This window comes from Pristiophorus japonicus, chromosome 15 (genome assembly GCF_044704955.1).
Source record: "Pristiophorus japonicus isolate sPriJap1 chromosome 15, sPriJap1.hap1, whole genome shotgun sequence".
NCBI classification, from domain to species: Eukaryota; Metazoa; Chordata; class Chondrichthyes; family Pristiophoridae; genus Pristiophorus; species Pristiophorus japonicus.
Window position 1 is genome coordinate 167224894 of NC_091991.1, and position 15600 is coordinate 167240493.

Sequence of the window (15600 nt, forward strand, 5' to 3'; positions counted from 1 at the left end):
TTATATGGCTGTGTGATGGGAATTCTCTTTCTTTTGTCAAATCTACCAGAGAACATAATGATGGAACGCTCCAAGACTGCACACCACCAAATGGGGCCTTGCAAACGGTGGGTCACTCTCTCAGTGACAATTTTAAATTGGTGACAGGTTAAAATCACTCAGAAACCAGCCACTCACCTTACCACCCAGAGTGGAAATGTGGCTTCTTAGGTGTGTAACTGAATGGAGCAAATAACACAGCATCAAAGCTGCAACTTAACCTTATTTAAGCTGCACCAGGAATTTCCAGACAACTTTTATATAAAACCCATTGGCCATTTGCCTTTACTAACTGAGCTGCTAGTAATCCATGGCTGGCTCTGCGTGGTGGGTTGCTCAGGGTACTGGAAGTATTCAACGGGAAAAGCTGGTTTTCAAATCATGCAGGCTTACCTCGCCCAGTTTGTGTTTTAATATAAGATGCTGATCTCTGCTGAAAGCAATATGTCCCAGTTCAGTGAGGTTGGCCATCAGCACACTATTGTTCAAACAGGCGTCTAACTGTGAAGCAGAATACAATGCGCCAAGCAATAAATTGTTGGTCATTCCTCCTGTTATGAAGCCCGAGGTACAAGCTGTGAACACAAAACACAGTCATTGTGTGAGAAGCGCGCAGGCCCTGATTTTCTAACATTGTAGAATGAAACCGTTATCGCAAACAAATCCTTTCTATGCTCCCTGAGAAAACAAAATGGTAAGTGTTTTTTTCATGAAGATAGGGCTCTGTTACTTGATGTCCTAAACAGCGCAGGGGAGGTGGGATGAAGACCCCAGAGAGCTGTGGAGGCTGGGTCATTGAATATATTTAAGGCGGGGATAGACAGATTTTTGAGCGATAAGGGAATAAAGGGTTTTGGGGAGCGGGCAGGGAAGTGGAGCTGAATCCATGATCAGATCAGCCATGATCTTATTAAATGGCAGAGCAGGCTCAAGGGGCCGAATGGCCTACTCCTGCTCCTTTTTCCTTTGTTTTTATGTTAAGACTGTTCTCCAAAATCAGTGAATGAGCACAGCCTCTGGGCACAGTGTAACACGGCCCGATGGGCGGGGCTGCCTAGTTGCTGGTCAGCACTTCATCTGTGGGAGAGACAGACAATGTGGAGCAGCGATCTTGGAGCGAAGAGTTAAAGTCGCGTCAACAGCCCAAGCGATGTTCATGATAGTCGTCCAGTTGGAGGGCCCTCATTTGCACATCCAGTCAGGTCTACACCAATAAACACTTTTCCTCATTGCTGGTTACTTACACGTTTCACGTCTCACTCTTTTAAATAACATCTGGCTGCGTCTTTCTGACTCTCTCTCACCAAGAGCCTGTGGAGTGGAAAATAATATTTTATCAGTTACATTTGTTTATGTGAAACAGTTTACATGAATAATTAACTCAATAGAGATGAAGCTAATCGTAAACACTTTTCAATTAAGTAAACAGTCCATGCCTGCATGCAGCAAGACCTGGACAACATTCAGGCTTGGGCTGATAAGTGGCAAGTAACATTTGTGCTACACAAGTGTCAAGGAATGAACATCTCCAACAAGAGTCTAACCACTTCACCTTGACATTCAACGCATTACCATCGCTGAATTCCCCACCATCAAAATCCTGTGGTCACCATTGACCAGAATCTTAACCGGACCAGCCACATAAATGCTGTGGCTACAGGCACAGATCAGAGGCTGGGGATTCTGTGGCAAATGGCTCCTCTCCTGACTCCCCAAAGCTTTCCCACCACATGCAAGGCACAAGTCAAGAGTGTGATGGAATACTCTCCACTTGCCTGGATGAGTGCTGCTCCAATAATGGCGGAAGTTATAGAAGATGCATTCGTTATAATCTACCAAAATTCTCTGGACTCTGGGGAGGTACCAGCGGATTGGAAAGCAGCTAATGTAACGCCTCTGTTTAAAAAAGGGGGCAGACAACAGGCAGGTAACTATAGGCCGGTTAGTTTAACATCTGTAGTGGGGAAAATGCTTGAAACTATTAAGGAAGAAATAGCGGGACATCGAGATAGGAATAGTGCAATCAAGCAGATGCAGCATGGATTCATGAAGGGGAAATCATGTTTAACTAATTTACTGGAATTCTTTGAGGATATAACGAGCATGGTGGATAGAGGTGTACCGATGGATGTGGTGTATTTAGATTTCCAAAAGGCATTCGATAAGGTGCCACACAAAAGGTTACTGCAGAAGATAAAGGTACGCGGAGTCAGAGGAAATGTATTAGCATGGATAGAGAATTGGCTTGCTAACAGAAAGCAGAGAGTCGGGATAAATGGGTCCTTTTCCGGTTGGAAATCGGTGGTTAGTGGTGTGCCACAGGGATCGGTGCTGGGACCACAACTGTTTACAATATACATAGATGACCTGGAAGAGGGGACAGAGTGTAGTGTAACAAAATTTGCAGATGACACAAAGATTAGTGGGAAAGCGGGTTGTGTAGAGGACACAGAGAGGCTGCAAAGAGATTTAGATAGGTTAAGCGAATGGGCTAAGGTTTGGCAGATCGAATACAATGTCGGAAAGTGTGAGGTCATCCACCTTGGGGAAAAAAACAATAAAAGGGAATATTATTTGAATGGGGAGAAATTACAACATGCTGTGGTGCAGAGGGACCTGGGGGTCCTTGTGCATGAATCCCAAAAAGTTAGTTTGCAGGTGCAGCAGGTAATCAGGAAGGCGAATGGAATGTTGGCCTTCATTGCGAGAGGGATGGAGTACAAAAGCAGGGAGGTCCTGCTGCAACTGTATAAGGTATGGGTGAGGTCGCACCTGGAGTACTGCGTGCAGTTTTGGTCACCTTACTTAAGGAAGGATATACTAGCTTTGGAGGGGGTACAGAGACGATTCACTAGGCTGATTCCGGAGATGAGGGGGTTACCTTATGATGATAGATTGAGTAGACTGGGTATTTACTCGTTGGAGTTCAGAGGGATGAGGGGTGATCTTATAGAAACATTTAAAATAATGAAAGGGATAGACAAGATAGAGGCAGAGAGGTTGTTTCCACTGGTCGGGGAGACTAGAACTAGGGGGCACAGCCTCAAAATACGGGGGAGCCAATTTAAAACTGAGTTGAGAAGGAATTTCTTCTCCCAGAGGGTTGTGAATCTGTGGAATTCTCTGTCCAAGGAAGCAGTTGAGGCTAGCTCATTCAATGTATTCAAGTCACAGATAGATAGATTTTTAACCAATAAGGGAATTGAGGGTTACGGGGAGCGGGCGGGTAAGTGGAGCTGAGTCCACGGCCAGATCAGCCATGATCTTGTTGAATGGCGGAGCAGGCTCGAGAGGCTAGATGGCCTACTCCTGTTCCTAATTCTTATGTTCTAACACAAGAAGCTCAACACTGTCCAGAACAAAGCAGCCTGCTTGATCGGCACCCCATCCACCACCTTAAACATTCACTCCCTCCACCACCGGCGCACCGTGGCTGCAGTGTGTATCATCTACAAGATACACTGCAGCAACTCGCCAAGACTTCTTCGACAGCGCCTTCCAAACCCACAAACTCTACCACCTAGACGGACAAAGACAGTATGGAACAGCACTACCTACGTGTTCTCCTTCAAGTCACACACCATCCTGACTTGAAAATATATCACCATTCCTTCATCATCGCTGGGTCAAAATCCTGGAACTCCTTCCCTAACAGCACTGTGGGAGTACCTTCACCATAAGGAATACAGCAGTTTAATAAGGCAGATCACAAACACCTTCTCAAGGGCAATTAAGAATGGGCAAGAAATGCTGGCCTTACCAGCGATGCCCACATCCCTTGAATGAATAAAAAAAATACACAGCCAGTGACCATATGACAGAAAACACCTTTGATCTTATTAGATGGGTTCTGCTATTATTAGAAACACTATATCATTATTATTCATCTGTCAGGATAATTTGGCCAATATCTCATGTTCTCTCACTGCACTGTGCTGCGCTTATATTTCCCATTAAATATTGCACGATAATTTTAATCAGACTGATTTAGGGATTACTGTGAACTTCCTGATTTATCACTGATTTATATTTACAATAATTGAACCAAGACATGCAAGGGAAGCTGTAAAATTTCTCTTACCGGCTGAGCATTCAAAATGGTCAAAAAGAAACCTAAAAGAAAATATCAGAATGATAAGTTAAAGGCAAGTCCCACAGATCATTTGTCAATAAAAACAGACACACTTCGTATCTCAGTGCTTGAGCATGCGTCAAACAGCTCAGAATTTGTTAAGCTGTACTGTGGGCTCTCACCCTGAGGTGACACACCTTACAGATACCAGAGTGTAACAACTCAATGATGAGGAAAGGAGACGGATTCTGATCCTCTAACCCGGCACATTGGCACTTGACCATTGAGCAGTTCCGATGGGGGGGGAAGGTCACTGCCTGGACCATCCTCCCTACTGAAGGAGAGTCTGTCAGGAATGTCAATACCTGGGTTTACCAGATGTTGTACTTATCATTCATCATCATCATGGGCAGTCCCTCGGAATCGAGGAAGACTTGCTTCCACTCCTGAAGTGAGTTCTTTGGTGGCTGAACAGTCCAACACGAGAGCCACAGACTCTATCGCAGCTGGGACAGATAGTCGTTGAGGGAAGGGGTGGGTGGGACTGGTTTGCCGCACGCTCTTTCCGCTGCCTGCACTTGCTTTCTGCATGCTCTCGGCGATGAGACTTGAGGTGCTCAGCGCCCTCTCAGATGCACTTTCTCCACCTAGGGCGGTCTTGGGCCAGGGACTCCCAGGTGTCAGTGGGGATGTCGCACTTTATCAGGGAGGCTTTAGAAACATAGAAACATAGAAAATAGGTGCAGGAGTAGGACATTCGGCCCTTCGAGCCTGCACCGCCATTCAACGAGTTCATGGCTGAACATGCAACTTCAGTACCCCATTCCTGCTTTCTCGCCATACCCCTTGATCCCCCTAGTAGTAAGGACTACATCTAACTCCTTTTTGAATATATTTAGTGAATTGGCCTCAACAATTTTCTGTGGTAGAAAATTCCACAGGTTCACCACTCTCTGGGTGAAGAAGTTTCTCCTCATCTCGGTCCTAAATGGCTTACCCCTTATCCTTAGACTGTGACCCCTGGTTCTGGACTTCCCCAACATTAATAAGAACATAAGAACATAAGAATTAGGAATAGGAGTAGACCATCTAGCCCCTCGAGTCTGCTCCGCCACCCAACAAGTTCACGGCTGATCTGGCCGTGGACTCAGCTCCACTTACCCGCCCGCTCCCCATAACCCTTAATTCCCTTATTGGTTAAAAATCTATCTATCTGTGATTTGAATATATTCAATGAGCTAGCCTCAACTGCTTCCTTGAGCAGAGAATTCCACAGATTCACAACCCTCTGGGAGAAGAAATTCCTTCTCAACTCGGTTTTAAATTGGCTCCCCCGTATTTTGAGGCTGTGCCCCCTAGTTCTAGTCTCCCCGACCAGTGGAAACAACCTCTCTGCCTCTATCCTGTCTATCCCCGTCATTATTTTAAATGTTTCTATAAGATCACCCCTCATCCTTCTGAACTCCAACGAGTAAAGGCCCAGTCTACTCAATCTATCATCATAAGGTAACCCCCTCATCTCCGGAATCAGCCTAGTGAATCGTCTCTGTATCCCTTCCAAAGCTAGTATATCCTTCCTTAAGTAAGGTGACCAAAACTGCACGCAGTACTCCAGGTGTGGCCTCACCAATACCCTATACAGTTGCAGAAGGACCTCCCTGCTTTTGTACTCCATCCCTCTCGCAATGAAGGCCAACATTCCATTCGCCTTCCTGATTACCTGCTGCACCTGCAAACTAACTTTTTGGGATTCATGCACAAGGACCCCCAGGTCCCTCTGCACCACAGCATGTTGTAATTTCTCCCCATTCAAATAATATTCCCTTTTACTGTTTTTTTCTGCGCTAATATCGATGTTAAATACCCCATTGAAAGCTACACCTTGTTAAATTAGGGAACTGGGCTTTTAACGACGTATTGACTGCTGTCCAAAAGTTATGGCTGTAAAAAAAAAGTTAATTTAAATTTTATGGAGTTTCCAATTTCTCCATTATAATAATTACAATTTTTAAGAATTTTTTTTTTTAAATAGATTTCTTAACAGTTTGTTCCTATTTATTTCAGGTTGACCTTTGCCCCATGTGAGAGCCCCAGTCTTTGTTTTGCTCTCCATAAAAAAGATGTTAAAGTCAGAATAAAAGCAACTTGTTCACTTCCTGGTTCCCGGTCTCTGAGAATTCTGCATTGCGATTGGCTGCCCAGACAGCTTGTTGAGGTCACGGCAGCTTGCGCTGTGGAACTCCGTCCAAACTGCGCTGATCTCAATTGCACGTCGAAAAGTGGCAAACCTCTCGCCACAGAGATCGCAAGATCTTTGCGGGCAGCTTTCTTTGGGTCGGTGGCGAACGTCTTTGCTTTGCCGCTGACTGCAAATTACTTTTATTTAACTGGCCGCTCACTGCTTGACCTGCAGTCGGCGACTGGCGGCGAACAACAGCCACTGAGAGGGCTGACTTACCGGTGGCGATAACGGTGAGGAGCTCCATTGAAAAGGTGCAATTGGGCAACGCTGCCTTCTGCATCGTTGCTGGTCAAATGTGGCACTTTCCAAACCCAGAAACAACTTAGACTGTCCTGTAAAGAGAAATCAAGGGTCATGATTGTGATAGGGACGTGTGAAATCCAATGTCTCGGCTTTAACAGACAGCTATTGGCCCCCAACATCTGTTTTCTGGAGCCTCTTATCGCGACTGCCCCAAAGCTGCGGTATATTGAGAAAGGGTACTGCTAATCCTGAGCTCTCACACCACCGCCAGCTCTGTCGGTCCGATCTCTCATTTAACTGTCTCAACAGCAATAAATTTTTTTAAATGACCTGGAATTACCTACTCCTTGACTGACTAATCTTACACATAAATCCGTTTCTAAGCCGACAATCACAATGCGAGCAATTAATTCTAACTCCCACCTCTGCGGTTGTAGCGCTCACTGGGTCAGGCTGATGTGAAACGACTGAACCAGTTATTCTTTCAGTGTCTACCAGGGGCCCTCTCATAAGGAGGGATTCCAGAACCTTTACTGTTGGACTCAAAAAAATGACTGGAACTGACGAATGAGCGACATGACCCAGATAGTTTAATGTCAGTGGGTTTATTGTCTGTTTAAAAAGAAAATAAAACTTGCAAATCTGAGCTTTAAACAAAACTGATGGAAATACACATCAGGGCAGTGAACGTCTGTGAGGAGAAAGGGCAGACTGACAATTCGGGCGTGCACCTGTCACCAGAACTCAAAGCCTTTACATGCGAAATGGTAACTTGTTCTTTTTCTGGGCTTAATATGGAGCAAAGATTTGCAAATGATAAATTCATCATCTTAAAATCATCAATCACTCCCAATCTTCTTAAAAGAATCTATCTGATCGAAAAGTGAAAGACGGATAAACACCTTGAATCCACGTTAGGTCTCCATGAATTAGAATTGCGTCTTCAGTGCCGACACATTGAGCATCCGGTGGACGGACGCAGGAAGGAAATTCTGGCGGTCGGAATTTAAAGAAAGAAAGACTGACATTCATGATCACCGGATGTCTCAAAGCGCTTTACAGCCAATGAAGTACTTTTGGAGTGCAGTCACTGTTGTAATGTGGGGAACATGGCAGCCAATTTGCAAACAGTAAATGTGATAATGATCAGATAATCTGTTTTTGTTGTGTTGATTGAGGGATAAATATTGACCAGCACAACAGGGATAACTCCCACCCACCCGAGAGCAGACGTGGTCTTGTTTAGTCTCATCTGAAAGATGGCACCTCAGACAGTGCAGTGCTCAGTGTCAGTTTAGATTTGTGTGCTCAAGTCCCTGGAGTGGGACTTGAACCCACAACCTTCCGACTCAGAGGTGAGTGTGCTACCCACTGAGCCACGGCTGACACATTTACTGCAATGGGACTGAATATCAGGCGCTGCGTGTAACGGGCGGCCGATCCAATACCGCCTGTTTTGCTCCACCGCCCAAGACGAATTTCTAAGCCTCAAAGTTTGTCCCCGCAAGACATATCGAAGCCAACCTGAAACTGAAATGATACTGCACAGCTGGCATCAATGGGATCTGAAAATTGACCTAAAATTAATCGCAGCAGAGTTGCCCCAAGTAAATTCTGCACTTATCATCTTAATTGAAAATTATTTGAATTTAAATAGAGAATAAATCAAACCTTGAAAACGTACCTCCTGTCTTGTGTGAAAGTTGCTGAGCACTTTGTAGCGAATGAGTGACCAGGACACTGATAATTTGCAACCAGCTTCCCTCCTACAGCTCCTCTTTATATTAAAATCCAGGTGTGGCTCCTACGTTTTTACTCACGTAACCTGCACTCTAAAGTACTCAGACACAACAGGGAAGGTGACATCTAAAGGGCTAGGTCTTCCTCTGAGGCTATTTGGTATATTCATCATCCAGAGTATAACAGTGACTAATAATTTAAACTTAAATTCTATTCTGTGTAGTCACTCTCTTATTATTTTTCTCTTTAGTTCCTATGTCAACTAACCATGCCCAGGTCTCGTGTTCAGTCAGCTGACTTTCTGACAGGTGAGCAAGAACACGGCTGAAAACACTGGCTTCAGTTCCTCCAGTGATTGACCTTGCTTCCATTACACCGAGTTACAATGACTCTACAGCACTGAAACAGCCCATTCGGCCCAACTGGCCTATGCTGACTTTTATGCTCCACACGAGCCTCCTCTCACCCCTCTTCATCCAACATTATTAGCATAGCTTTCTATTCCTTTCTCCCTCGTGTGCTTATCTAGCTCCCCCTTAAAAGCATTTGCCTCAACTACTCTGGACCATCCTCCCTATTGAAGGAGAGTTTCATAGGAATGTAAATAGCTGGGTTTACCAGATGTTGTACTGTTGCAATACTCAGTGAATCTCTTCACGCTGCTCCAAAACCATCTAAATGCTTCAGAAACTTCATATTTTTTGTGAAAGACACAAGTGACTGGATCTTAGACCAGTGAACTCTTCATTATAAACAAGATCTCAGGGGGAATGTAACTCCACAAGTTAATTTGCTCTGATGATAGGCTGACTTATGAAACTTTCACGTATGAAGCGATGCGGATCCCCGAGTGCAGGATTTGCACAGCCAGATATAAAAACTGCCAGGACTCACTGAGCCCGGCTTGTGAGAACACCCATGTTTACCAGGTGTTTAACGGAGGCTATTGGGCGGTCGGGCAGGTGTATATTTGGATTGTAGCCGGCTGCACAAGGATCTCTGCTCAGGGAGCCTGGTACCACCAGCGCAGTGTATAAAATGCAATGGCCCAGAATTTACATTGAGTAATAGCAGTGAACAAACTGTGTTCACTGTTATTACCCCTTTGAAATTGACCGCAACTTCAGGATGTAGCCAATGTGCATCCTAACGTGGAAATCCTGAAGTTTGCGGTCAGTCATGAACTGCTCCGACACAAACTGCGCTGATCTCAATTCAATGTCGAAAAGTAGCAAACCTCTCGCCACAGAGATCGCAAGATCTTTGCGGGCAGCTTTCTTCGGGGTTGGTGGCAAACGCCTTTGCTTTGCCGCTGACTGCAAATTACTTTTATTTAACTGGCCGCTCACTGCTTGACCTGCATTCGGTGACTGATGGCGTACAACGGCCACTGAGAGGGCTGACTTACCGGTGGCGATAACGGTGAGGAGCTCCATTGAAAAGGTGCAATTGGGCAACGCTGCCTTCTGCATCGTTGCTGGTCAAATGTGGCACTTTCCAACCCCAGAATCAACTTAGATTTTCCTGTAAAGAGGAATCAAGAGTCATGATTGTGATAGGGATGTGTGAAAACCAATGTCTCGGCTTTAACAGACCAGCTATTGGCCCCCAGCTTTGTATGTCCAACATCTGTTGTCAGCAACCTCTTATCGCGACTGCCCGAAAGCTGCATTATATTGAGAAAGGGTACTGCTAATCCTGAGCTCTCACACCACCGCCAGCTCTGTCGGTCCGGTCTCGTTTAACTTTCTAAAATCAGCAATAAATTAAAAAATTCACCTGGAATTTCCTGCCCCCTTGACTGACTAATCTTACACATAAATCCGTTTCTAAGCCAACAATCACAATGCGAGCAATTAATTCTAACTCCCACCTCTGAGGTTTTAGCGCTCACTGGGTCAGGCTGATGAGATATGACTGAACCAGTTATTCTTTCAGTGTCGACCAGGGGCCCTCTCATAAGGAGGGATTTCAGAACCTTTACTGTTGGACTCAAAAGATTGACTGGAACTGACGAATGACCAACATGACCCAGATAGTTTAATGTCAGTTAGTTTATTGCCCGTTTAAAAAGAAAATAAAGCAAATAAGAGCATAAGAAATAGGAACAGGAGAAGTCCATATGGCCCCTCGAGCCTGCTCCGCCATTCAATAAGATCATGGCTGATCTGATCATGGACTCAGGACACTTCCCCGCCCGCTCCCCATAACCCCTTATCATTTAAGAAACTGTCTATTTCTGTCTTAAATTTATTCAATGTCCCAGCTTCCACAGCTCTCCGAGGCAGCGAATTCCACAGATTTACAACCCTCTGAGACAAGAAATTTCTCCTCATCTCAATTTTAAATGGGCGGCCCCTTATTCTAAGATCATGCCCCCGAGATCTAGTCTCCCCTATCAGTGGAAACATCCTCTCTGCATCCACCTTGTCAAGCCCCCTCATAATCTTATACGTTTCGATAAGATCACCTCTCAGTCTTCTGAATTCCAATGAGTAGAGGCCCAATCTACTCAACCTTTCCTCATAAATCAGAGCTATTTTTAAAAAAACTGATGGAAATGCACTTCAGGGCAGTGAACATCTCTGAGGAGAAAGGACAGACTGACATTTCGGGCGTGCACCTGTCACCAGAACTCAAAGACTTTACATACAAAATGGTAACTTGTTCTTTTTCTGAGCTTAATATGGAGCAAATATTTGCAAATGATAAATTCATCATCTTAAAATCATCACTCACTCCCAATCTTCTTAAAAGAATCTTTCTGATCGAAAAGTGAAAGATGGATAAACACCTTGGATCCACGTTAGGTCTCCATGAATTAGAATTGCGTTTTCAGTGCCGACACATTGAGCATCCGGTGGACGGACGCAGGAAGGAAATTTTGGCGGTCGGAATTTAAAGAAAGAAAGACTGACATTCATGATCACCGGACGTCTCAAAGCGCTTTACAGCCAATGAAGTATTTTTGGAGTGTAGTCACTGTTGTAATGTGGGAAACGTGGCAACCAATTTGCACACAGTAAATGTGATAATGACCAGATAATCTGTTTTTGTTTTGTTGATTGAGGGATAAATATTGACCAGCACAACAGTGATAACTCCCCTGCTCTTCTTCAAAATAAAGTAATGGGATCTTTTACACCCACCCGAGAGAGCATTCGAAAGACGGCACCTCTGACAATGCAGCGCTCCCTCAGCACTACACCGGAGTGTCAGCTTAGATTTTTGTGCTCACAACCTTCTGACTCAGAGGTGAGTGTGCTACCCACTGAGCCACGGCTGACACATTTACTGCAATAGGACTGAATATCAGGCGCTGCGTGTAACGGGCGGCCAATCCAATACCGCCTGTTTTGCTCCACCGCCCAAGACGAATTTCTAAGCCTCAAAGTTTGTCCACACAAGTCATATGGAAGCCAACCTGAAATTCGTAGCCAATCGTTCCAATTCTTTGTCAAATCACAAACGCCAGAGGTCACCTTGCACACATCAAGGATCACTCTGCGCCAATGCTCTTAGCCAAAAGGCCTAGAGCCACTGCACCGTTCCTGGAAGTACTGCAATACCAGGTTCGACTGAAATGATACTGCACAGCTGGCATCAATGGGATCTGAAAATTGACGTATTAATCGCCCTCCTCCCCTCCAGCGCTATTTAAAGAGATCATCACTTACTTACAGATTAGTTGCCGTTTGATTTGCCCCAAGTAAATTCTGCACTTATCATCTTAATTGAAAATTGTTTGAATTTAACTCGGTAGAGAATAAATCAAAACTTGAAAATGTACCTCCTGTTTTGTGTGAAAGTTGATGAGCACTGTGTGGTGAATGAGTGACCAGCTTCCCTCCTGCAGCTCCTCTTTATATTAAAATCCAGGTGTGGCTCCTACGTTTTTACTCATGTAAGTACTCTGAAGTACTCAGACACATCAGGGAAGGTGACATCTAAAGGGCTAGGTCTTCCGTGAGGCTATTTGGCATATTCATCATCCAGAGTATAACAGTGATTAATAATTTAACCTCAATGAACGTAAACTTCAAATTCTATTCTCTGTAGTCACTCTTATTATTTTTCTCTTTAGTCCCTATGTTAACTAACCATGCTCAGGTCTCGTGTTCAGCTAGCTGACTTTCTGACAGCTGAGCAAGAACACGGCTGAAAACACTGGCTTCAGTTCCTCCAGTGATTGACCTTGCTTCCATTACACCGAGTTACAATGACTCTACAGCACTGAAACAGCCCATTCGGCCCAACTGGTTCATGCTGACTTTTATGCTCCACATGAGCCTCCTCCCACCCTCTTCATCTAACATCATCAGCATAGCCTTCTATTCCTTTCTCTCTCATGTGCTTATCTAGCTCCCCCTTAAAAGCATTTGTGGTATTTTCCTCAACTACTCTTTGTTACAGTAGGTTTTACATACTTACCAATCTCAGGGTAAAGGCTTTTCTCCTTCATTCAATATTGGATTTTTCATGACTATCTTATATTTATGGCCTCCAGTTTTGGTCTCGCCCACAAGTGGAAACATTTTCTCATTGCCTACCATATCAAACCCAATCATTATTTAAAGACCTCTAACAGGTCACTCCTCAGCCTTCTCTTCTCTTTTCTAGGAAAAAGAGCCCCAGACTGTTCAAACTTTCCTGATCATAATTCACTAACTCCCACACTGGGGATTATTGTCTTGGGACATTAGCGCCCTGTTCCTCACTGAGGTTGAGGTAGGAGATTTGCTCCCCGAAGATCCTGGGTGGATATGGTCACCTTCTGTGAGCCCTCCTTCCCCCTCCTCTTCTAGCAACTTATCCTGCTCTGTGTCACCTCTGCTCACTCTCCCAGTCATACTGCAGGTCCAGGAGGATACAAACTGCTGAACCCATGTCTGGGAGCGACTGGTCTGAACAGACCACTTGCAAGTCAATACCAAATCATTGAGCATGTGCCACACCATTCCTTATAGACTTTAGGCAACTTTAAAGAAATCTAGAAAGCACCAAACACTTCTACTAACTCAGCAACAGCTGGTAGAAATCAAACGGCAACTAATTTGTAAGTAGGTGATGATCTCTTTAAATAGCGCTGGAGGGGAGGAGGGCGGTCCTTCCTGCTGCTGAGTGCGTGTTCAGCTGTGCGAGGTTAACACAGGGCATTAGCTCCAGTGTGGAGGTCATAAAAGGCAGCGCTGGTGTCAAATCAGCCTTACACACCTAATGGTGTCATGGTCTGCATACCTCCGATGCATGCTCCTAGTGCCGACTCTAACACACTCACCAAAATGGCGTCTGGCACAAACCGCATCAGCTACTTGGACACCATTTTCGAACCAGAACGGGCATCCATAGCCACTAAGCAATGGGTGCTACATGACCAAATTTTTCGCCCTACATTTTCTACTGGGACCAACATTTATATAGAGGTCCTTCAGACCCTGAAACTTGGACATTGGGCTGTTTGTGTACTATGTCTCAAGGTATATAGTTATAAAATAAAATGTGAAAATTTAAAAAAAAGCTAATTCATGTTTATGGTAATTTAGTTTCATGCTGTGAGCTGACAACCATGGGGACCGGGGTTGACAATTGCTCAAACTTATATCACCCAGGTACAAAAGCAAAATACTGCGGATGCTGGAATTCAAAATAAAAACAGAAAATGCTGGAAATCTGAGCAGCAGGTGTGGAGCACAACAGAATTAACGTTTCGGGTCGATGTCCCTTCGTCAGAACTGGCGAATGTTCAAAATGAACAGATTCTTAAGGAGCACTGAAAGGGGGAGGGAAGGAAAGAACAACAGGGAAGGTCTGTAATAGGGTGGAAGACAGGCGAGATTAGAGAGACAAAAGGGATTGTGGGCCGACTTGAGATGGTAATAGCAGAAGTTAGAAAAAGATTAGTTTAGATAGTGTGTGAATGGCAGGATAATTACCGACTGCCATGGGATACAGAGAGAGAGAATAAAAAAACATCAGAGCAAAATATGGGCAGAGGTTAAGGTCCGAAATTGTTGAACTCTGACCTCTCCGATCCCCAGTGTTGCAGTTACTGAATTAATGTCACAACACAATGATCTCCAGAGTTTGAGTTAAAGAATTAATGACCCAACACAAGGATCCCCAGTGTGAGAGTTACAGCATCAATGTCCCAACACAATGATCCCTAGTGTTGGAATAGAACATGAATTTCTGAACACAATGATCCCATATATGGGAGTTCATGCATTAATGTCCTAACACAATGATCCCCAGTGTTGGAGTTACAGCATCAACGTCCTAACACAATGATCCCCAGTGTTGGAGTTACAGCATTAATGTCCTAACACAATGATCCCCAGTGTTGGAGTTACAGCATTAATGTCCTAACACAATGATCCCCAGTGTTGGAGTTACCACATTAATGTCCTAACACAATGATCCCCAGTGTTGGAGTTACAGCATCAATGTCCCAACACAATGATCCCCAGTGTTGGAGTTACAGCATCAATGTCCTAACACAATGATCCCCAGTGTTGGAGTTACAGCATCAATGTCCTAACACAATGATCCCCAGTGTTGGAGTTACAGCATTAATGTCCTAACACAATGATCCCATATATGGGAGTTCATGCATTAATATCCTAACACAATGATCCTCAGTGTTGGAGTTACAGCATCAATGTCCCAACACAATGATCCCCAGTGTTGGAGTTACAGCATCAATGTCCTAACACAATGATCCCCAGTGTTGGAGTTACAGCATCAATGTCCCAACACAATGATCCCCAGTGTTGGAGTTACAGCATTAATGTCCCAACACAATAATCCCCAGTGTTGGAGTTACAGCATCAATGTCCTAACACAATGATCCCCAGTGTTGGAGTTACAGCATTAATGTCCTAACACAATGATCCCATATATGGGAGTTCATGCATTAATGTCCTAACACAATGATCCCCAGTGTTGGAGTTACAGCATCAATGTCCTAACACAATGATCCCCAGTGTTGGAGTTACAGCATCAATGTCCTAACACAAGGATCCCCAGTGTGGGAGTTACAGCATCAATGTCCCAACACAATGATCCCCAGTGTTGGAGTTAATGAATTACTATCAGGAAAGACTAACCAGTCTGGGTCTCTTTTCTCTAGAAAAGAGAAAGCTGAGGGGGGATCAGACAGTGGTCTTTAAGATACTGAAAGTGTTTGATAGAGTAGAGGTGCAAAATGTTTCCATTTGGTCACTAATAAATCCAAAAAGGATTTCAGGAGAAAGTTATTTGTCCA

General features: G+C 44.4%; 1 protein-coding gene across 4 annotated transcripts in view; it reads right to left on the minus strand.

The window, feature by feature from the left end:
• LOC139280520 (mesothelin-like protein) overlaps positions 1–15600 on the minus strand; it is a 49223-nt gene that overhangs the window by 12336 nt on the left and 21287 nt on the right. The window contains exons 1-5 of one of the 4 annotated variants that reach the window (XM_070900001.1): positions 9745–9829; positions 6570–6685; positions 4121–4152; positions 1284–1350; positions 433–614 (exon numbers count right to left, since the gene is read on the minus strand). In XM_070900001.1, the coding sequence (XP_070756102.1) occupies positions 433–614; positions 1284–1350; positions 4121–4152; positions 6570–6633 (345 nt within the window). In that variant the 5' untranslated portion in view covers positions 6634–6685; positions 9745–9829. Of the gene's footprint in view, positions 1–432; positions 615–1283; positions 1351–3593; positions 3709–4120; positions 4153–6569; positions 6686–9744; positions 9861–15600 lie in introns of those variants that run through there. The other 3 variants (XM_070900003.1, XM_070900002.1, XM_070900000.1) reach the window with 3 other exon arrangements.